At 42.8% G+C, this 22,744-nt stretch overlaps 1 protein-coding gene across 6 annotated transcripts in view; it reads right to left on the reverse strand.

Moving 5' to 3' along the window:
• Positions 1–351: 351 nt before the first annotated feature.
• Positions 352–22,744, reverse strand: part of RCL1 (RNA terminal phosphate cyclase like 1) — a 98,424-nt gene continuing 76,031 nt past the window's right edge. For 3 of the 6 annotated variants that reach the window (XM_080669934.1, XM_080669932.1, XM_080669933.1), the window contains 4 exons: positions 19,703–19,828; positions 15,799–15,955; positions 10,809–10,912; positions 352–1,189 (listed from right to left, as the gene is read on the reverse strand). In XM_080669934.1, coding sequence (XP_080526060.1) covers positions 1,039–1,189; positions 10,809–10,912; positions 15,799–15,955; positions 19,703–19,828 — 538 coding nt within the window. In that variant the 3' untranslated portion in view covers positions 352–1,038. Of the gene's footprint in view, positions 1,190–1,624; positions 1,781–10,808; positions 10,913–15,798; positions 15,956–19,702; positions 19,890–21,164; positions 21,252–22,744 lie in introns of those variants that run through there. The other 3 variants (XM_080669935.1, XM_080669936.1, XR_013960681.1) reach the window with 3 other exon arrangements.

Genomic DNA, 22,744 nt, shown 5'->3' on the forward strand with positions numbered 1-22,744 from the left:
CTCCACGTCACCATGTGGGACTTGGGAAACGGGAGGAACCAATTCAAACATGAAGTCATGCTGCTCGCTGTGCTCTGAGTGACAGTTCTCTGACTCTGAGTGAGGACTCTCATGTATTCTGCTAGCATTCATGAAACATTAATAATCTAACTTCCTAGCTTATACGTGAGGCAAAATTCCAGACTCTGACATTATTACACTTAGATCTTTAAGTCAGGTCGTCTAATGTCTTTACATTATAAATTTCAAAGGAACAAAATATCCTTTTTGAATATTCTTGCGGAGAGAATAAATTCTACATCACAGAGTTATTATGAGAATAAAATAAGAAAATACATAGCACACCTGAGATAGAGAAAATATCAAATAACTTTAATTGGACCCCTTCCTCCCCCCCAACTCCCACCCCCAGGCACTCATCCCCACCCACACAATGAACCAGACAGGGAGCAGAATCTGTCTCCAAGACAGCTGAGTCCATTCCGAAGATGAGGGATGAAATGGTCTCCTATACCGTTGTTTGTTTTTTGTTTGTTTGTTTTTTCTGAAATTTGCGTAACACTGCATTACTCAGAGAGAGTTTCCACTGTGGTTGTCTCATTTAATCCCTACGCAGAAACCAAGGTTCAAAGAGGTCAGTCCTTGCAGAAAGGACAGTAACAGATGCCACAGGTCTGGAAAACGGCCACACGACAGGAGCCCAGGGATGTTGGCTGAGGAAGCACTGCTGACATGGAGCTGTGACGATGGTCTAGCTGCAGCGTGACTGTGTCCTGAAGGCCTGTTCTTTGTCCAGGTAAGCAAAGGGAGCCCATCGTGACAGGCCTCCTGAGGAATGGCAATACCACTGAGAAATGGCTGGAAACCACATGATATAAATATGTATTTTATTTGCATATTCTGATTGTTTTTAAATGGAAAATGAAGAAAGGCCTTAATATCCGAGGCTATCCTGCCCTGTTTGGACTTAGTCCCTCTGGGGCCTTGGCAGCTTCTGCTTTGTCTGTAGGCGTTGGGGCCTTTTATCCTGTGATAGTATCACTTGAGGGTCTTGCTAAGGTTGGAGAAGCCAATGCCAACACAGGTCATCAGCACTTTATCCCCGCCCTTGCGTTCTTCACCACATGGCTTGGTTTCAACTTTAAACATAATCTGGAAAAAGCTCTTCAAATGCCGCAAAAATTCTATCCTAAAATATAAAAAAGGGGAAGAATAAAAGAGGAATTTGATTTTTTAAAATATATTTTTATTGATTTCAAAGAGTAAGGGAGAGGAAGAGAGAGAGAGAGAGAGAGAGAGAGAGAGAGAGAGAGAGAGAGAGAGAGAGATACATCAACGATGAAAGATAATCATTGATTGGGTGCCTCCTGCATGCCCCCCAATTGGGATTGAGCCTGCAACCTGGGCATGTGCCCTGAATGGGAATCAACCAGAATCAAACCGTGACTTCCTGGTTTATAGGTTGATGCTCAACCACTGAGCCACGCCAGCCAGGCAGAATTTAATTTTTTTTTTTAAGTTCTCCTCCACCTAGAACCCAAACTTTAGATTTCAGATCAAGGGGAATGACCAAAATTAAGCAATTCTCATCAAGCTGATTAAATAATATTCCTTTATAGCCTACCAGTTTCCAAAGAGGATTTGTGTGTGTGTAGAGATGCACACAATACAAGCAGATGGCTTAAAGAAATAATGTTAGAAGTTAGTACACGACAGATAAGTCCTGTCCTGCACCCGTGTTACAGTGGACATAAATGTGGCATTAATCTCTGAGTGGCTCCTGCAAAGAAAGAAACACATACTGTCACGATTCACAGCGTCATGCAGTAAAACCAAGCAGAATGACTCCTGCTGATGTCAAAACAGAGACGTGTCTCTTCATTCCTCAACCTCGACAACCCCCTTCCACTCAGTTAACAAATATTTACTGAATGCCTACAATGTGTCAGGCACTGTTCTTGATGCAGGAGATGATGCAGTCAACTAAAAATCACTTCTCACATGAAGTTTTCAATCTAATGGGGCAGACAAGGTAAGTTAAATATTCTTGAAAAGAGAAATTTAAATAACAAACAAGGCAGATGAGGAAATGTGGGTATAACAACAGCTATGTGTATATGGAAGGAGGCAATATTAATTAAGGTGGCCAGGGAAGTGCTCACAGTAAATATGGTGAGAAGTTTCATGAGGCTGTTTTTTGTCATCTCCCTTAAGACAGAGCTATGGCTTCACCCCAAGAGTACCTTGGGAACAGAAATTCTGTGGCAGGACCACGGTACGAGTACGTAGGCTTCTACTGGTTTGGCCTATAAGACTCACCTGGAGAACTCATTATAATACAGGTTCCTGAAGGCTCTGATCCACTGGCAACTGATGGGGAAGGCATGTCCATGTGGAAGAGCCCAGAATCACAGGCACATGTAGAGTCCCCCTTCCCACCCTTTTCCAGGCCCTGTCTCTCCAGTGCAGAGGAGCAAGAAAGCTATTATTCACAAGCACCCCTGATGATTTTTATCAGGAAAGTTTGAAAACCATTGGTTTAGTTAGGAACAGATGGTCTATATACCTGTAATAAAGTATTCCAGCAATCTTGTGTTGTGCTCCATGCCAATCAAACCATCCAAACTCCCTACCCCAGCCAGATGGTTCTCAGTGCTAAATGTACATGGAATCACCTGAGGCGCTTTCAAAATACTGATCCTGATATGCAGATCAATGGAACGGAATTGAGAGTCAAGAAATAAACCATTTACATTCAATTGATTTTCAAAAAGGGTGCCAAGATAATTCAACAGGAAAAGAATAACCTTCTCAATGAATGGTGCTGGAACAACTTCACATAGGTCCTTTCTTAACATCATACACAAAAAATAACTCAATACTGACCCAAAATCTGCATGTAAGAGCAAAAACTATGAAACTCACAGAAGAGAACAGAAGTAAATCTTCATGATCTTGGGCTAGGTGGTGGTTTCTTAGACACAACACGAAAAGCAGAATGATGAAAGAAAAAATGAATAAATTGGACTTCATAAAAATTAAAACCTTTTGTGGACACTATCAAGAAAGTGAAAATACAATCTCCAGGGAGAAAATATTTTAAATCATATATCTGTTAAGAGTCTAGATATAGCATATATAAAGAATTCTTACAACTCAATAATAAAAATAATCCAATAACCCAATTTAAACATGGGTAAAGGATCTGCAAACATATTTCTCTAAAGAAGATATACATATAACCAATAAACACACAAAAACATGTTCAACATCATTAGTCATTAGGGAAGTGGAAATCAAAACCACTATGAGATACCACTTCACACCCAATAAAATGGTTACAATAAAAAAGAGATAATAACCAATGAGTGGGTCAGATAAAAAATGGTTACCACTGTGGAAAAGTCTGGCAGTTCCTCAAAATGTTAAAAACAAGTTATCATGTGATCCAAGAATTCTACTTTTAGATATATACAGAAGAGAAATGAAAACATGCACCCCCACAAAAACTTGTACACAAATGTTCAAAAGAGCATTACTCATAACAGTAAAAAAGTGGAAACAACTCAAATGCCATTAACTGATGACTGGATAAACAAAATGTGGTATACCCATACAATAGAATACTATTCAGCCATAAAAAGAAACAAAATACTGGTACATGCTACAATATGGATGAACTTTGAAAACATTATGCTAAGTGAAAGAAGCCAGTCACCAAAGAACTCATTGTATGATTCCATTAACATGAAATGGACAAAACAGTCAATTTTATTATAGAGGCAGAAAGCAGATGATTGCCTGGAGCTAGGAGGATTGGGAGGAATGGGGAAGAACCATGAATGGGTAAAGGGTTTCTTTCCGAGATGGTGAAATGTTCTAAAATAAGATGGTAGTTATATTTACTTTGTGAATATACTAAAAACCATTGACCGGTACACTTTAAGGTAGTATACGAATTATATCTCAAAAAGCTACTTAAATACATAATATATATTTGTGAAGTTTAAAAGAAGTATTGATCCCGGCTCCCACCCTCACAGTATATACCAAACTCAATATAATGTCTTCTGCAATGAATTTCCCATCCCTTTCTGTCCCTCTGTCCTAATCAATCTAGTCAAAGTAGGGAAAGACAAAAAGGGGGCCCAAACAATTCCTCACCCTATCTGGCTGACATGACCGGCATGTCAGAAGTTAAGAAATGAAAACAGGAACTCCCTGGAGAGTATTTCTGGTAAGTGCTACATACACACAGAAAATTTTCTTATTTCTTTTTTTAAATTTTTTCACTTATTTTATTTATTTATTTATTTATTTATTTATTTATTTATTTATTTATTTATTTATTTTTAGAGAGAGAGGAAGGGAGAAGGATAGAAACATTCATGAGAGAGAAACATTATCGATCTGCTGCCTCCTACATACCCTCTACAGGGGATGGAGCCTGCAACCCTGGCATGTGCCCTGACCCAGAATCAAACCAGTGATTTCTTGGTTCCTGGGTCAATGCTCAACCACTGACCCACACCAGCCAAACATCACCTCTTTTTAAAATTTTTTTATTTATTGCCCTTTTTAGAGAGAGAGAAGGGGGGAGGGGAAAAGAAAGTTTGGGGGGGGGGGCATTGATTTGTTGTTCCAAAACAAATATTATTTATACATTCATTGGCTGCTTCTTGTATGTGCCCTAACCAGAGATTGAACTTGCAACCTTGGCATATCAGGACAACACTTTAACCAACTGAGTTACCTGGCCAGGGCCAATTTCTCTCCTCTTTACTCTGTCTCCACTGAAACCCATTATACTTGATAGGCATTATGTCTGGCATTCAATAATGAGGCAAGAAATAGAATTTAGGAGTTAGGACTAATTTTGAGAAATGACTTAGCATTAAGGGAAGTCAGCTCTTCCCCTGCTGGCTTTCCTGTCTTAACAATTTTCAGGTTTTTGAACCCCACCCTGTCCTAGGAAAAAAAGAAAAACATCAAACCCAGAGGTAAACAGTCCACATCTGTGGGCAAAGCCTCCAGCTGGCAGCAGTGCAGACAAAGCCAGCATCTCACCACTCATCTGCATTCTAAGGAGAAAACAGCTTGCTCTCTCTCTCTCGCTGCTGACCAGGCTCTAACACAGGCCTGCTACCAGAGCCTCCCCAGCCTACCTCACTCTGAATCGTTCAACTGTGCTGGAAAAACCAGACACCTCCCCAGCTGGCAGAACTCCTAAGAGGCCTCAGCTTGCTTCAGATCTCTTGGAGAAGGATGGAGAAACACAGGTTTGAGTGTGCATGCCTACATATTTGCAGCTCTGAGGTATTTGTAGCCTTTGGAATCGTTAAAAAAAGCAAAGTCGAGGTTCCCCTTTTTACACAATATTCTGCCAACGGCCTGTCTGAGGAAGATTCTGTAAGGGGCTGGATTAAGGTATGCTTCAGAATGTCCTCCTACCTCCATCTATCTAAGACCAAACATGCTCAGAGCTGAGAAACAACCACAGACAATATTAAATCCTAGCAAACGGTCTCTTTAAGAAAATGAAAAGCAAACAGAGAATAAACTCGCCCCGCATATACACGCAGTGAGCAAAAATCACAGCGGTGCTGATCCACATCCTTCTCCACAGCTCCAAGCACAGGCCCCACCAGGCCTCTTCCCTTCCTTCTCTTCCAAGCACCATTCTGTAGATCCACACTTCCCAGACACAACCACATGGCCGCACAGCCAGGCAAAAGAGAGCCATGCATGTTGAGAGCAGCTCTGCTCCTTGACAGAGGACTGTCCACCTGCGCAGTGTAACTGGCAGCTTTTCAGACCACCCATATTAGGCAGCTGGGACTGTAATTCCTGTGTGAAGGATTTAGGGAACTAAATCTGTAGTAAACTTTTTTTTTTCTAATACAAAGTGACTTATTAAAAAAAAACAAAAAACCCAGACCATGAAAGCCCCCAGGCCACGTGAGAAGCAGGTTTTGAGAATCCTGGAACACAGAGATAATTTTTCCCGTATATCTTCCAAGAGTGGGTTGTTCCCACCAGCATTATTGATCAACAGGTGACGGCCATTGGGCTCAAAGTCATCTATCCATTGAATCCCAACTGCCCAGGACTGCCCAGGTGCCAGACTCTGCCCCTTAAAATACAGCACACCTCTCACCAGGTCCCTCTTCTAATGCCTGCTGGAGAGTGGAGATGAAAGCAATCATGGGGGGAGTGCGCGCTCTCTCTCTCTCTCTCTCTCTCTCTCTCTCTCTCTCTCTCTCTCTCCCCTCCACAAACACAAATCACAACAGAGGGCCTTGATTCCTGCTCTTCCAAATAACTCAGATATTGGGGTTGCCTACTTCTCAGGTCTAAGGAGGGGATGAGAGACCTGGGGGTGAGAAGAGAATCTGCTGGGTGGGGCCCCTGTAGTCATTATACCACAGCTTTAAATATCTTGGCAGTGCTTTTCCTCCAGACAGAGGCTTTCCCAAAGCCCAGCTTACCTCTGCTCTAAGAACAAACTGGGTTATAAAGGCAGAAGGAAACAGAGAGACAGGCTGGTTGTATGGTTGGGAGATGTGGGTCCCAGGACAAGTTTGGCTAAAAACTCACTATGAGCAGGTCCCTGAACTCTCTTTCTCATCCAGAAAGTAAAGACATCACTTGCTTTTACCATATGCCAAATATGGTCTGTGGCTCAAACAGCTTACTAAAGGTGACAGGGCTTTGTAGCATTTAAACACAATTAAATCACACATGTAAGGTGGAGTGGTATCCTGCCAGCTGAGGAGAGCAGTTAAACAACTGAACCCAAATAGCTGCAGGTTTGGCCACCACGTCCAGTTTCCCCTGCATATGCATTCAATCTTCACACTGCTGTGCGACAAGACTGGGTGAGCCAGGAATCCCCAGCCCGGAAGTGTTTAAAAGAACACTGGGCTCTCACAACCCAGCACTTCACAAGTAGCAGGAAGAGGTCATTAATTAAACTTAAAAAAACCAAACAGGCATGGTTCATTTTAGACTCTAAGACAGGAGATCATTTTGCAGCAAAATCTGAACTGAGGATTCTGGAAAGATGTGGCATGGCATCCTGTCTCAGGCAGGGAGGTGTCTGAAGTCCAACAACAGAGGCGGAATCCCAGCACTTGCATAAGAGCAGTGGGTCAGGGAAGCATGGACTCTGGACAAGACTGCCTGGCTCTGAACTCCACTTGCTGACTATGTGACCTTGGGCACGTGACTCAACTTCTCTGTGCCTCAATCCCCACACCTGTAAAATGGACTGTGCAATAGTAACCTCCTAGGGTTATTATGAAAACTAAATGAGTTCGTATTTATCAAGTGCTTAAAACATTGGGCCAACAGTAAATACTGTTAAGTGTTTGTTAAATAAACACCTACCTTACACAGTTCTTGGGAACAATGTGTGTTGTTTATTTAGCAATATGACTGCAGTAGTCATAAATTTAAAAATTAATGGATACAGATTTATAGATACCTGAGCAAACACTTTACAGCTGACTTCAGGCCTGAGATAACCCAAAGCAAGTTTACTGGGCCTCCTGGTGTTCAGAATGACCTTAACAGGAGATTGGGTTTTCCCAGGCTGGGGCAGAGCAAGGGGATATCCTGGAAGAAACTGCAGTGTCCAGTACTGATTGGGCTCTGCCAAGGCCCACTGCATTGCTGGCTGGGAGCACTAAGTACCTGACTTTTTAAGCCTTGCTCCATCTTCATAAACCCGACTTCAGGACCATTCACCTTCTCCACAGAAAAGACCAAGGCTCAGAGATGCTAAACACTGTCCACGGTCCCCCGGTGTTTCCCGGTAGAGCCAGCACTGAAATCGGGTAGGCTGCACTTCAACGACCATGTACCGACAACATGTAGAAGGCTCTGTACTGCAGTCTCCAATCGTAAATAATTTGTGAAAGTGCTATTTTCTTGCTGTTAATTCCACTTTTAAAAAAAGTATAAATCCTCCCTAAACTGTAATATTAAGCTTTTTCAGGGGAAGGTGGAATCACTGTAAACCAATTGTAAACCACCTGAAACTCAACAAAATGAACAGAAATAGATTTTCCACATACCAGCATGTTAGCCAATACTGTTTTATTCTTCTGAAAAACATCTCTCTGGCTTTCCCGAAAGATTTCACACATATAGGCGTGCTTTCTCAAGTAACACAGAAAACTACCAACAGAAGTAAGACAGAGGGAAGAATAAAGGGAAGAACAGAGACCCTTATTTTCCAGAAAGGGTTTCAAAGCAATACTATAAGAAAACACATCCCCCTTAATCCCAATGCTCTGTTAAAAAACAACAACAACAACAACAAAAACCACACTTAAAAAGCTTTTTAAACAAATCAGAACGTGAAAACTGCCACAAGAAATACATTTCTTGCCCTAACCTGTTTGGCTCAGTGGATAGAGCCTGGGCCTGCGAACTGAAGGGTCCCAGGTTCGATTCTGGTCAAGGGCATGTACCTTGGTTGTGGGCACATCCCCAGTAGGGGGTGTGCAGGAGGCAGCTGATCAATGTTTCCCTCTCATCGATGTTTCTACCTCTCTATTCCTCTCCCTTCCTCTCTATAAAAAAATCAATAAAATACATATTTAAAAAAAAAAAGAAATACATTTCTTGATTTTAGTTTTCTTGAGAAATTTGAGATTTCAAAAAATAGATTTTTATGACTTAAGTGTACTTTATAAAAATAAGTGATAGTTTGGTCTCCAAAACTCCTGAATCCAACTAGGATCAACTGAAACCCTCCCCCCACCACAATTATACTAACTATAGATTCTGTGCCTTTTTCATGCTAAGCTGTACTCACAAATACAACGCTAACTTTGTCTATTCGGTCCTGGAAGGACATATATTTCTTCCCATCTTTGCCCTTCATCACTCTGGATCCCTGGAGCCTTCCACAATGATAACGAGCAACAAGGGTCCCGAACAGATACATCTTTCAAAAATAAACTCCTTACAACCCTCTGCCCCCACTGTGTGCTTGCTTGCCAAAAAGAAAGGAGGCGACGCTGTCCACCCCATGGCAGCCCCTCCTGCGTGAAACCCTGGTAGGCAGGAAACCCAGATAAACATAGCCCCAAGTTTCAAACATAATTCTGCGATTTGTCCCAGTCCTGTAAAGCTCCATTCAGAGCAGACCACTTTGTTTTCCTGGGAGATGTAGTCATTTTAGAGAGGTTTCTGGAAGACAAGACTGCAATTAATGTTTGGTGAGGGGGTATGTCGAGGAGGGCACGGGAACTTGAAAAAAATGTCCAGTCACATCTTGACCATCTCCACAGGAACTGCTGACTTGAAAAAATTATAAAGGCCCTGTAGCCAAACTGAAAAAAAAATCTCTAAGAGCCAAAAAAAAAAAAAAAGTGTCAAGGAACACTAAAAATATAAATTTCCTTTTGCACATAATGTTCTGCCAAACGCCATGCCCCACGATCACACACATCTAGAGACTGCCTCAAGCGGTGTGAGCGGTCAGGCCTTCTGCTGCCCTGAAGCAGAGGCTGGGAAGGCAGGGGTGGCGGCGAGAGTTGGCTGAAGGGGCCTGGTGGTCACAGAGCAGTCAGCACTTTCAGCCAACGCTCTACAGAAAATGAATCTCTGCACTCGGGCGCTGTGTGTGTTCCCTCGCCTCCTCTCCAAACACCTCAGCTACAAAGTCTGTTTCAGCAATGTTGATTCCTGATGTTAGTGTTCCACTGAGGATTACTCGATTTCAGGTCCCTGTCCCATGAAATATTTTACAACTGTTAGAAGATAATGTGGTTCCTCACCAGCTTCCTGATTATCAGTCTTCCCCCACTGTTAAGGCTATATTCTCTTCCACTGCCATTTTCCAAAAAACCTCCCACCACCAACTCCAAATAAAAAAGCCTCCAAAACAATCTCTTTCAAGCTTCTGGTCTCCATGCGCCCCAAGTGATGTTCCAGAGGTACAAGGCCCCCTCCGCAGTGCTTGCCCCTTACTCAATGTGATGGCACCACCATTCTTCAGTTATCACAGTACTGTACCTTTCAGATATACAGCATCGGTACCATGATAACCGAAAAAGGACAGTTCAGTCTCATATCTACCTGAGTATCTCCTCCCACACAGGCCCACTCCCACACCACCCACAGATGGCCATGTAATGATTTCGAGCACATGTACACACACCCAGATGTCAGGGTTCAAACAGGCTGCTTACAGCAAGCTCATCTGCTACCTATGGGAAGTGCTGTTTTCACTGTGCTGTTAACAATCCAAGTCTTCTCATCAGCTGCTCTTTTTGTAGAGTGCTTGCTTTAATACCTCAGAAGTCATCTTCTGATAACATCCAATGGCCTCAAACTCACCTTTACAATATCCCTACTAGTCCAATATCATTACTATAGACTTTGCCTCTTTTTTCATCTTTCCAGCCAGTTTATACCCTATCATCTTGGACAAAAAGACAGCTCTATTTGCCACAGGTAGGGAAAAGAGGGGATTTAAAAATAAATAACAAAATCTAAGTTATAATGGAACCAGATTACCTCCAAAATGAGAAAAATCTAAAGCACAGACAAAAGAACTGTCTACTATACCACACAACTTCAACGGCATGGGAATAATGCAACTACAGAAGAGAAAGGAAGGCAAGATGCCTGCTAAACACCAGGCTAAGAGTGACAACCTCCAGCTCATTCCAGGATCAGTACAAGCAGGTGTTCATAGTGATAGGCTATGCACAGTCCAACACCTTTGTCATTTCATGCAACTGGAAGATTAAACTGGACAGCAGTAATGAGGCTGAGAGAAAATAACTCACGTGTAGGGAGAGAGCGGTCCTAGCAGGACTTTGGAAACGTCCTGCTGCCCAAGGGTCATGAACAATAGAGCCAGGCTTTGGTTGGTCGAGTCCACGCATCCACCCTATAAATACAAACACTTTCAAGATTAGTCATTATACCAACCAGAAAATGGAAAACCAAGAAAACAGTCACAAATACCCAGAATATCAGAACCACAGAAAAGCAGATTGCAAAGTTCAAGCAATAATAAAACAGAATACAAGTCTTTTCAGAGGAATCCTTGTATCACTTAACTTTGGGGGCTTAAACTAACTGGTCATCAAAACTATTTTATTAGCCGAAACCAGTTTGGCTCAGTGGATAGAGCGTCGGCCTGAGGACTGAAGGGTCCCGGGTTCGATTCCGGCCAAGGGCATGTACCTTGGTTGCGGGCACATCCCCAGTGGGAGGTGTGCGGGAGGCAGCTGATCGATGTTTCTCTCTCATCGATGTTTCTAGCTCTCTATCTCTCTCCCTTCCTCTCTGTAAAAAATCAATAAAAATATGTTTGAAAAAACAAAACAAAACTATTTTATTAGCTGAGACTATCAGAATAAATAGACATTCAAGTTTACTGAGGTGTATCTAAGGAAGAATAATACTTCCTCTCTGTAATTAAAGCAGCAGCAGCAGCAGGACATATAAACAAAAAAAGCATAATCAGTTCTAGGAAATGTACAGGTAATTAAGAAGGATGAGGTGGATGCAGCTTGTTTATTTAATCTGTCAGGGAATACTACAATCAATCTGACATGAAAGGGCCTTAACCTATAACTTTTCCAGTCACATTCAAAACTGCTTGTCAGTTACATTAGTTTCTCCTTTTGACTCTTTCTGTGCACCTTAAAACTGAAGAATTACTAAGACTAGATTTCTCCATTCTTACTACTTATGCACTATTTCCCGCCACTTTTCCTTCCTTTTCTTCCAAATCAATAGGCACAACAGAATTCTCACAAACTTTCTCCTGAGGAATTGTTTTGGTTGCCTTTCTTCCTTCATTCTTGGATTTCTTGACCATTTCAGCCATTCTACTTCTACTACATGCATGCATGACTATTGTTTATGTGTGTGCCTTAAAAATGTCTTTATTGCCCTGTCCAGTGTTGCTGAAGTGATTAGAGTGTCAGCCTGAACACCAAAGGGTTTCAGGTTCAATTCCCAGTCAAGGGCAGGTACTTGGGTTTCAGGTTCACTCCTCGCCCCCAGTTGGGGCATGTGCAGGGAGGCAACCAGTCTCTCACACATCAATGTTTTTCTCTCTCTCTCCCTCACTTCCTCCCTCCCACTCTCTCTGAAAAGCAATGGAAAAAACGTATTCTCAGGTGAGAATTAACAAACAAACAAAAAGTCTTTATTTCTGATCATTCTTTCTGAGGTAACTTTATTTAAAACAATTCAAACTTATATTGTACACAGTGAAAATGGGATGACCTTAAATTTCTACATATTTTGTACATGCCACAAAAAGAGCCCAGTTTCTGAAGATGGCACATCACTGTTCAAGCCTAGACTCCCAGACTTTAAACAGAACACGTGGCCACTCTCTCCTTTAAAAAAAAAAAAAAAAAGTTTTTATTGATTTTAGAGAAAGGAGAAGGGAGAGGGAGAAACACTGATGTGAGAGAGAAACATGATCAGCCACCTCCTGCACGTGCAACCCAGGCATGTGCCCTGACTGGAAACCGAACCGGCAACCTCTTGATGCTTAGGGACGATGTTACAACCACTAAGCCACACCTGCCAGGGCAACCTCTCTCAAATGCATGCAGTGTAGGGAATAAATCAATTATCAGGCACAAATACTCATTCTTTGCTGTCAGACTTCATTTACAACTGAGTAGGAAAATAAGGGGGCTTATCCTACTGCCAGCTTTTATGAAAATCTACTGCTCTTCCTAAACTACCTTAAAGGACAATATTTATCTCTAAGCCAATGTTAGGACAAGAAGTGTAACGTATGTATTTCCATTAAAAAACAAACAAAAAACCCTGACCCATGGAGAATCTGAGGACCAACAAAAAGTGTTTTTACAAAATTTTCTCCCTTTCATAGACTGTAAGTGTTTCAAGAGATTTAGACTGAAGCGTATGTTGAAGAGGATTGGGAGAGGACTTCCACTCCTGCAAGTGGGGACAGCAGCACACCTGGTGGGGGCAAGGGTGGGGGTGGGGGCAGGAGACAGAGGCAGCTTAAAAGATGGACAGAAAAGGCAGTTTCAGAAAGCCTGGAACACAATCAAGAGGACTTGGTTGGTAACTGTTGAGACATAAATAGAACAAGAGGGATTAGATCAGAGGACTACAATGTTGATAAAAATAAGCAGCACCTTCAAAGGGCATACATTTTTATTATTCTTTTAAACCATGTCATGTCACAGACATTATTCATAAAGACATGAAGTATTTTCATCCTTTTAACAACTAAAGACCTTAGACACACAAAAAAGAAATTTGTCTTAATAACTTAAAAAAACAACAACTTGGTGCAGGCACAATGAAATCGTTTTAAGTAAAAATTAACTAGAGGCCGAAACCGGTTTGGCTCAGTGGATAGAGCGTCGGCCTGCGGACTGAAGGGTCCCGGGTTCGATTCCGGTCAAGGGCATGTACCTTGGTTGCGGGCACATCCCCAGTGGGAGGTGTGCAGGAGGCAGCTGATCGATGTTTCTCTCTCATCGATGTTTCTAGCTCTCTATCCCTCTCCCTTCCTCTCTATAAAATATCAATAAAATATATTTTTAAAAAAATTAACTAGAGTAAAGAAGAAAAAATAAAATAACCTAAACCAGATTGCATGTTTTCTCTCTGTGGCCTTGCTTTCACCCTGAGGCCTATAACGTGCTATTTATGATATAGAACCCACCCTCCAGCTAGGCTCTTCTGTAATATGATGCTTCCAACTCCTCCAGGTCTACTGGAAAGAGATGGGAGGGTCCCCACGGTCAGAAGGCCTGCAAGCCACAAGGAAGGGAAACCTGAACCAGCTGCCAGGGGCTTAGGACGCATGGATCACATGCACAGTCTATCTTCACAGGTATCTAGATCAGCAGTCGCCAACCGATGGTCCGCAGACCACTGGTGGTCCGTCAGGTCCGAAAGGTAGGCAACCACTGGTCTAGATGACTAACTTCCTGAACTAAGTGACATGGTAACCTCTTGATCGTTTATTTACTCCCAACTTTTAGTTACTACTCATCTTTCAAAAAAAAATCACTAAGTTAAGCATCAAACATTGGGCTGATTTAACATCAAAAAAGCTAAGGTCAGCCTTTGGCCACACAAGAAGTGTGAGAAGATACTTCCTCCTGCAGAAGAATTTCATTTGAGAGGGCATTTCTTTCTGCCACTATTTGCTAGCTGAATGGTGAGGACAGGGAGTGGAGTCACTCCGCTGAAGACACAATATTAGGTCCTTTGTCTTTCATTTTAATTAGATGGACATTAATTAAAACCATTAAGACCTGGACATTTTAGTGAACTCTGAAGCAGTTCATTCTTACTTGTTGCACCTTGCAACCAATGAGGTATTGTTGAGAACGGTAACTGGACGGGAAGAAGACTTGGCTGTAGGTTGTTTTCCGTAGCCAGGCCTGTGCAGGAATCAATACCCATGAACCAGGCGCCACTCTACCACAATGATTAATAAATTACAGTGACAAAAAGTATTAAAAAATAAAACAAAATCACCTCTGTTTTATTTCATAAGGGCTCACATATGATTTTTGCTACTTTAAACAGGGCAAAGCTTCCTTGGAGACTTCAGGAAAGAACCACAGAAAGTCAACTAACTGAGACTAAATACACAGATAAAGACAGAGATGAAAGGCTCTTCAGCTGAAGAAAAAAGGCAATTTACAAACACTATACACCATGCAATAGCAAATCACCCAGAGTATAGTTTTTGCTAGTGCTCAGCTCGGGAATGTGGGGCCTCGCATACACAGCAGAAAAATAAGCATTCCTGGGAGCCTGTCCTGGATTCTGCATGTCAAGGAGAAGGTTTCACCTTCTGACATGGATCCGAGGCACGGATTGTAGACAACCATAAATCCTGAAGCCAGATTTCTGACTCTCCTCTAACCAAGTATATGGGACCTTAAAGAATGTTTTTTTCAGGAGCTTCATCTTATTTCTCCTACCATCATCTTTCTTTCCCTCCCAATTCCTTCCTTGCTTATTTTAGGTCACCGCGACTACTTTGGGAAACAGGAAGAGCGTATGTATGCCTAACTACATGTTGTTTGTATGGATCGACAGAGAAAAACCTGTAACAACTGAGAGGACAGGTTGGCCCAAGTTGGTCTGAGCTGTGTCCCATCAACAGAGCTGCAGAAGCAAATGGCAACGGATGAAGTCTTGTCTTCAGCTTCATGTCACCCTTTCTGTCTCCTGTGTTCTCGCCTTTCCAAAGCCCCTGCCATGCTCTGACACAGGCCTGCCTTCCCTAAACATTCTTCTATGCTCCAGAACACACTGCAAATTCTAGCCTATTGACATTATTTTGTATCTAAAGCAACTGTCACATAAAAATCGCGATTTCTAACTCCTCAAAGAACCTGAAAACAATGAGCCCCCATCCTCACATGGCAAGGAGATGGGGGAGCTGGGAGGTGGCACCTGTTTTGGTCACGGTACTGTATCCTCTTCAAGTGGCCAGTCACCAGCTAACCTGCTTCATTTTACACCTTTTCTTTCCTGAATAACTCTGTCTCAGCTTTTTAATAGTGTCCACAATGTTACAAAGTACCTGCCTTGTGTCCCAAATCAGGGAAACTGGATCTCTGCTTACTGACTAGTTCAGCTAATCCATTAAACCAGTTCATATTAAACTGTTTAATGGGTAGGAAGAGTTAACTCCTTGGCATAAGCCCTGGAACGGGGAAGAAAGTTGCTAAGGAGTAAGAATGAAACAATGAACGGCTTCCTGATGGCTCCTCTCCCGACTGGCAGAGGCTGAGGACATACCCTGTAGATTTCTTCAAGCAGCAGCTTGGCACAGTTCCTGCCCAGGTCCTCTGGAAGCACCGCCACGCCCTGGCCCTGGGGGTTGGAGGTCAGCTCAGCGCTGAGGAAGGTGCCATTGGTGGTCTCGGCAACCAGTGACAACCCAAAGCCTGGAGACCTGGGGATTCAAAGGCACAGACACTGAGTAGGGTTAATGAAGTGGGGTTCAGGCACCAGCAAAAGGAAAGAGAAAACAAACATCTCTCTGATGGTATTCTGAGTTGTTACATCAAGCCCTACTGGAGTTCCCACTAGCTTGCAGTGGACAGACACATGACTTGGTAAGAGCGTACCCGGCAGAACCAAGGAAGGTGCAAGTTTACATCACTTTTCCTATTATCCCCTCCCATTCCTGCCTTCTGGCCCTCCCACACTGTGAAAGATCCTACTGTGAGAGATTATAGTAGCATTAACAAGGGCTACCAGATATTCAGCACCTACTTTCTGCCAGTTTCTGAGCTAGGGGCTTTGACACAATTCTGCAGAGTAGGTAATATGCCCATCTTACAAATGAGGCAATGGAGACATTAAACCTGCACCACATCCACACAGCTAGGAAGTGTCTGAGGTGTGCTTCCAATGCAGGTCTTCCAGACTCCAAAGCCTACCCAAGTTCGCCACCACAGCCCTCACTTACAAGCAACCCAGAAGGTGTAAGTGGCCCAGAGACCACCTCATTACAGCTCCTCTTGGAATACATCAAGCCCCACCCCCACCCCCCACCCCCGCAAATAATGAAAAGTGCCACATAAGCCAGGAAAAGCCCAGATAAGGCTCACCTTTGTTTGGGTCCCTAAGGGACACCTCTAACTCAGAATTCAATTAATAGCATTGAAGAGTTGGCACATATTCTCTCCAACTGTGTTTCTACCACCCAACAGCCAGAACCTAATACCCTTCTGGTCAAGAACCACGTTTGTAATTCCAACACACACCTGCTACCATGGGCCAGGAACTGGGGGCACTGCGGTAAACACAAGAGTTCCTGCCCTCACCGACTTCAGTGACAACCAGTTTGACACAAAACAAAATCAGTCCATAAACAATAAAGCACAAGCACCTCTCCACAAAACTTCCATATCTGACCCCTCAAATCTCCTTTGCCTCATGCCTTTTCAGTAAACATGTCACCAGGAAAGGAGCGGCAGCCACCGTCCACACACAGCACGTACAGACCTGCTCCTCTGACACAGTTCATAAAGCACCTTCTATGCGCTCTCTGAAAAACTAGCCAAGATATTTGTTTCAGAAAAACTGTGTGTAAAATTAATGATGCCTCAAATGCACTATGAGCTCACTATAGGAACTACGATGGTCAGTTATCAATTTCTTTTTATTTGTAAATCAATGATCTATGCAGTCCAAAGTTAATGGCACCTCCCAAGGGAAGGGGGGCAGTGAGCTACCTACGTAATCAAAGGCTCGGGGGCACTCTATGTGATGCTTAACAATCTAACACTGTGCCACCCATCCATCGTCATGGAACATTTTTGCACCATCTCAAGTTGCCTTTGAGTTGCTTGACCAGGAACAGGGAGGGGATGCCCAGCTCTGCAGGAGAGGCAGTGGAATGTAAAATGAAAGAGCAGGAAATGGAGGGGAGGGAGAACCAGGAGATAAGCTCCCATCACTGCTTTAACCCACTTATCTGTATTTCCCAAGAACTTCCTAATCTTCTCATCCATATGAATTTTGGGAGGAATGTGGACTTATTTTATTAAATTTTACAGTTGATCAAGATCGTTCCATTTGATATTATATTTCTTTTACAGAAAACAAGATAACATATTAATCTATATGTATACAACTCCTATTTTCTCCCCAATTGGGGGGTATGTTAGGTGCCCTATTTCAAGTTACACTGACCAAGCAGCTGGTCGCCAGGTGACCTCACTGAAGATGCACATTGGTGCGGTTTACAAGTGGCAGCCTCCAAAACTTTCCAACTAGTAAAGGACTAGTTGTTTATTTTTTTTTAAGTCGTGACTTTGAGAGTCAAAATGATACTACCCTGGACAGATGTGCATGTTGGTCACAGCACTGACAGAGGCACCAGCAACTGCTGGCCCCAAGGTCCAGGCCACAGCCACAACATAAGCCTAACTGACATGCATACTTCACCGACTCAGAAGAGGAAAATACCCATCCATGACTTCCTAATTTCATAACAGAGAAGGAAAAACACTATATCATCTGTAACTTAAGATTCAGAAAACTAAACATGGACTTATCATAACATTGGTTTTAACTTTTTAAAGGAAGCTTGGAGTTGATGACCCACAAGTCCACAAATACCCACATCTTGATCCATGTGTGAACTTCCTAGTGTGACCATGCACTGGGGTCAGCTGAGTCAGTCATAAAAAGCCACACTGGTGGAAGTATGGCCTCAAGACTGCTCTGCTTCACCCCTGGCCGCCCTTTGGTAGAGACTGAGGCCATAATTCCAACTGCTGACATAATTCCAGACCTGTGGCCAAGGGAAGAGAAAGGCAAGAACAGCCTCAGCAGCTACCATTTCTGCAGCACCTACTATGGGCCAGGCATTGCCTTAGTGTAAGCATGAGCTGCGAGTTTGACATGCTTGACTTAGTGGCTTACATATGTGATCTTTTCTTTTCATCTTTACAACTCCCTAAGGATGTTACCACTGTCACAGTTTGAACAAGGAAAACACTGGTGATATTTGAGCAATATACACAGGTCTGGGACCATCACTGACCTTTCCAACCCCAGAGGACACAAATCCTTTCTCAACTCTCACCTCTGACACCACCACCTCTGTTGCTTTGGACTATGAGCCACTACAGTGTTTCTGAAATCACCATCTTTTCCTTGGGCCTCACAAAGATCGGAGATCCCATAACATAGTCACCCTCCTTAACTCTCTTTCCTTTTGTTGCTGAAGTTAAAAGGAGCCTCAGAAGGAACACCCATGAAAAGGGTTAGCTGCAGCACCACTTAGGAAAAAACTGACTTCTTAACTCACTATCAACCTTTTACCCCAATATTCTCTTTTTTTTTTTTTTAGGAGACACAACCTGAAAACTTCAGATCTGAAGTACTGTCACTAAATGATACTGTCACTAAAATGTTTCAGCAAAAACAAACAAACCCACACAGGTAAAGCAAATTTCGCAAAATATTCATTGTTAACTACAGGTAGCAGGAATATATAGGTGTTCACTATACTATCCTTTCAAGTTTTCTTTTTTTCCCAATTACAGTTTATATTTGGTATTATTTTGTATTAGTTTCAGGTCAACTTTTCTATATGTTTAACATTTTCAGAGTAAAAAAAAACAAAAAACAAAACAAAACAAAAACACGGTTTTAATTGCTTCCCTAAGTTACTGGTTTCTAAAAATGCAACAAAAGCCCAAAACATAGATCATTAACTTTTTATTTTCTAAAGTGGGGTTTTCCACAAACGCTTTCACTAAACCAAACCCAATCTGCAATAATAACTTTCTTTGGCTCCAGGGGTGTTGTTCCACTAGACAGAGAGAGAATCTGACTGGCACTTGGGCCAACAAAGGATTTTTGCCTAAACTGTTATTTCCTAAGAGTAGAAGAACCTGTTTGCTTTAACTTTTTGTGGGAACAGAGTACAGATGGAATTTAAAGCTTAAAGCACTGCTAATAAATAACTAGGTTTTCATTTCCCCAAGCTAGGGATGGACCCCTCATCTCCCAGTACTGGGCACTGTGATGCTTTCCATGAGATAGGAGTTATTGGTGGCAATGGCAGTAAGTCGGAAGGAAATTAAATCTGAAATTGTTCTTCCTCTGGCCGCCCAACCTCAGAGCTGAGTATGAAAAAGGCTAGGGTAGCTGCAGAATTAGGCTCCCAAAATGCACTTACTTCCCAGAGTTGATTCCTTTCATGTGGTCTGTGTAAATGTAGATGTCGGGTATAAACTTATTGAGGATGCTCCTCGCAGAATCCACAATCCGGTTTGCCATCTGAGGTGAAACACGGACGGAGTAACTGCAACCTAGAGTTAAGGGCGTCATTCTCCTTGAACTTCCGAGTAGAAAAACATCAAGAGCTAGCAAATATTTGTGAAACTGTAATGATAAACTGAGACTTCTAACTGCATTTAATTTTCTAACTGTACTTCATCACTTACCTGTATAGTACCATCACCAATTTTTATAGTATATTTTATTTAATATATAACTTTATATTATAGTTATAAAAGGCTTAAATGCTCATGGTGGGGAATAAACAAACAATATAAAGAGTTGAAAAGTAAAACCTCCCAACCTTGATGTAAATTTCCCACCCAGACCCCTGCCCTTAGAAATGATTCAACTCAATTCTGGAATAAATGAAGGCAACTGCCTCGTATGGCATGAGCCAAGCTCCTTTTGAGGAATTCTCTGAACATTCCCATTGCTGTAACCAACGAGTCTCTCTTAGGACCCAAGATAGGAACAGATGCTACACTGTGGATAGGAAAAACAGAGAGAAAAAAAGAGAAAGAAGGAAAAGAGCATGGTAGCTGCTGCATATAAATGTCTAAACAGGTTTGTTGTTTTTTTAAATGCACAGAGACTATTTTCAATTATTTGAGTATCAATCACTCCATTTGTGGATGATTCAGACTATTCACAACTGCTACCATTTGGTCAAAATACTGGTAATTAGCACTTTTATAACAGGGACCCCAGAAAGGAGAGGAGGAAGATATTAGCAACACAAGTAAAAAGACTGATGCTTAAGAAAGTGGAAAACAGAGATGGCTCTCCCCAATCCCATGAATCAAATAAAAAATAAGTATATAATGAGCACTTTTAATGTGCAATGCATGGCCATAAGCCAGCTAGATATGCAGGGCAGGGGCTAAAAGAAGGGAGAAGTAATAACATGTGCTCTTCCCACTTCCCTTATACAAACCTCATGTGGCAAGTCCAACAGGGAAAACAAGGTGTGTGGTCTGCCCATTTCAGCTCAACTCTTCAAAAATTACTATCAATAACACATTTAATTTTCATTTGAACTGTAGAATAAAATGCTCTGAGTCTGTGCAAAAACTTGATTAGCGTCTAGCTTCCCTTTCTGATCCATCCTAAACATCCCACCCAAAGATTAATCTCCCTCATGCTGGTGAGGATCTCCCAGTAACTCCAGACCCTCCCAGATCCTGCTGCCAGACCCTCCGGCCTGCTTAGTGTTCATCCCTAACCCGGCAACCTCACCCCTCCACCCATCCAAATTCTTCACCCCGAACCACCCTTCCTTTAGCCTTCAAGTCCAGAGTTCCCTCCCTCTTCTGAAACTCTCCAGCCAGCACCCAACTGTGATCTGCACTTACACTTACCATCCATCTCCCTTCATACACACACATGTTCTCACTCGTCAACAAGATTACAGACTCCATAGCAAAAGGGCTCTGCTGGTGCATCCCTCACAACTCTATACTACACTACTTTTGTACTCAGAAATATTCGATAAATATTTGACTTGTCTCAAAGGACAAACCTGAAATGAGGAAAGAGCAAAGAGGGATTTTTCAATACATACACACACAGAGCCCAGTTACATCACCACCTCTCTGTCCAGAGTGTACTTTTGACCAGAGATAGCTATGACAAACAAGCCCAGGTCTCGTACCCTTTGGACCAGGTGGGTGCTGTCCTTCTGAGGTCCGAGGCTGCTCACTCTCCCTAGGAGAGCATAGATGTCACTATCCTGACACACAATCCCACAGCGTTCATGGTTCCCAAAGTTGTCTTAGGTACACTGTCAACTTACTCTATGTTCATGGCAACCCTTTGGCAGGGACTATGGATCCCCAGGTCCAGGACTTACACTGAGGACAGGTGGGTCACAGAACTAAGATTCAAAATTAAACAGATCCACTTCCCAAAGACAACCTTCTCCCCCAACCCTTCCAGAGATGTGGAAACTAGGAGGGAGACAGCGCCAATGCAGGGCCGGTGCAAGGCTATGCTAGAATTCAGGCCGTGAAGTAAAGAAGGTAAAGGAGCTTTAAACTAGCACATCCCAGAGTCACTACGGAGCCACGTGGCCTGGCATGGAGGCCCCACCAAGGAACAACTAAGGTTCTAGAATCAGACTGTGTGGAAGTCCCAGCTCCAGCAAACTGCATCGTGCTGGCTCAAATGTGCTCTTCTCTGTCCCTTCACTTCCTCATCAGTAAGAGAAGAACAACCATAATACTCTCCCTACAGGGTTTGGAGGCTCAAATGAAAGGATGCATGTAACGCGATTAGTGGTGCCTGGTGGACGGTTGGAGCCCAACAAATGTCAGCTATTGCTTTTCTTACCGTTAGTCCAAGATTCAAATCCCAAAGCAGAGGTTCTTTTCCTTTATGGACCAGAGAGCCCTCTGAGAACTTGATGAAAGCTATGACACTCTCTCAAGAAACACATGAACACACACTGTGATAGACAAGTTGAAGGTTATGAATGTTCTGAAGCTCATTCATGAATACTATACATCCTAGAGAGACATGTAGACATGTTCATAACTACAGTCCATATGGAACTTCACCCTCCCCAGGACTGCAGGTCAGAGAACCCCAAGTAGTGCATTCGCATGTGTGTGTGTGTGTGGGGGGGGGGGGGGGGGAGAGATTGATTCTCTAAGTACCTTCCCTATAGTCAGAGAAAGAAAACCATATTGTCCCACAAATTCCAATTCACACCCCACTTCTGCCTCTACCTCAGTTTACTCAATTAACTCTTACGTACCGAATCATGAGCTACCAGGCCACACTGTAAAACTGAAACAGAATGCTCCCTTCGCTCTCACCCACATCAGGCAGGGGGGAAAAAGAGAGTGGGTGACATTAAGTAAACAGTAACTGCACCATCCAGTCACAGCTGCTGGCAGGAACCAACACCAGTTCCCTGCCAGGCCCTGGCCAATCAGAA

Source organism: Plecotus auritus (assembly GCF_963455305.1).
Source record: "Plecotus auritus genome assembly, chromosome: 5".
Classification (NCBI taxonomy): domain Eukaryota; kingdom Metazoa; phylum Chordata; class Mammalia; order Chiroptera; family Vespertilionidae; genus Plecotus; species Plecotus auritus.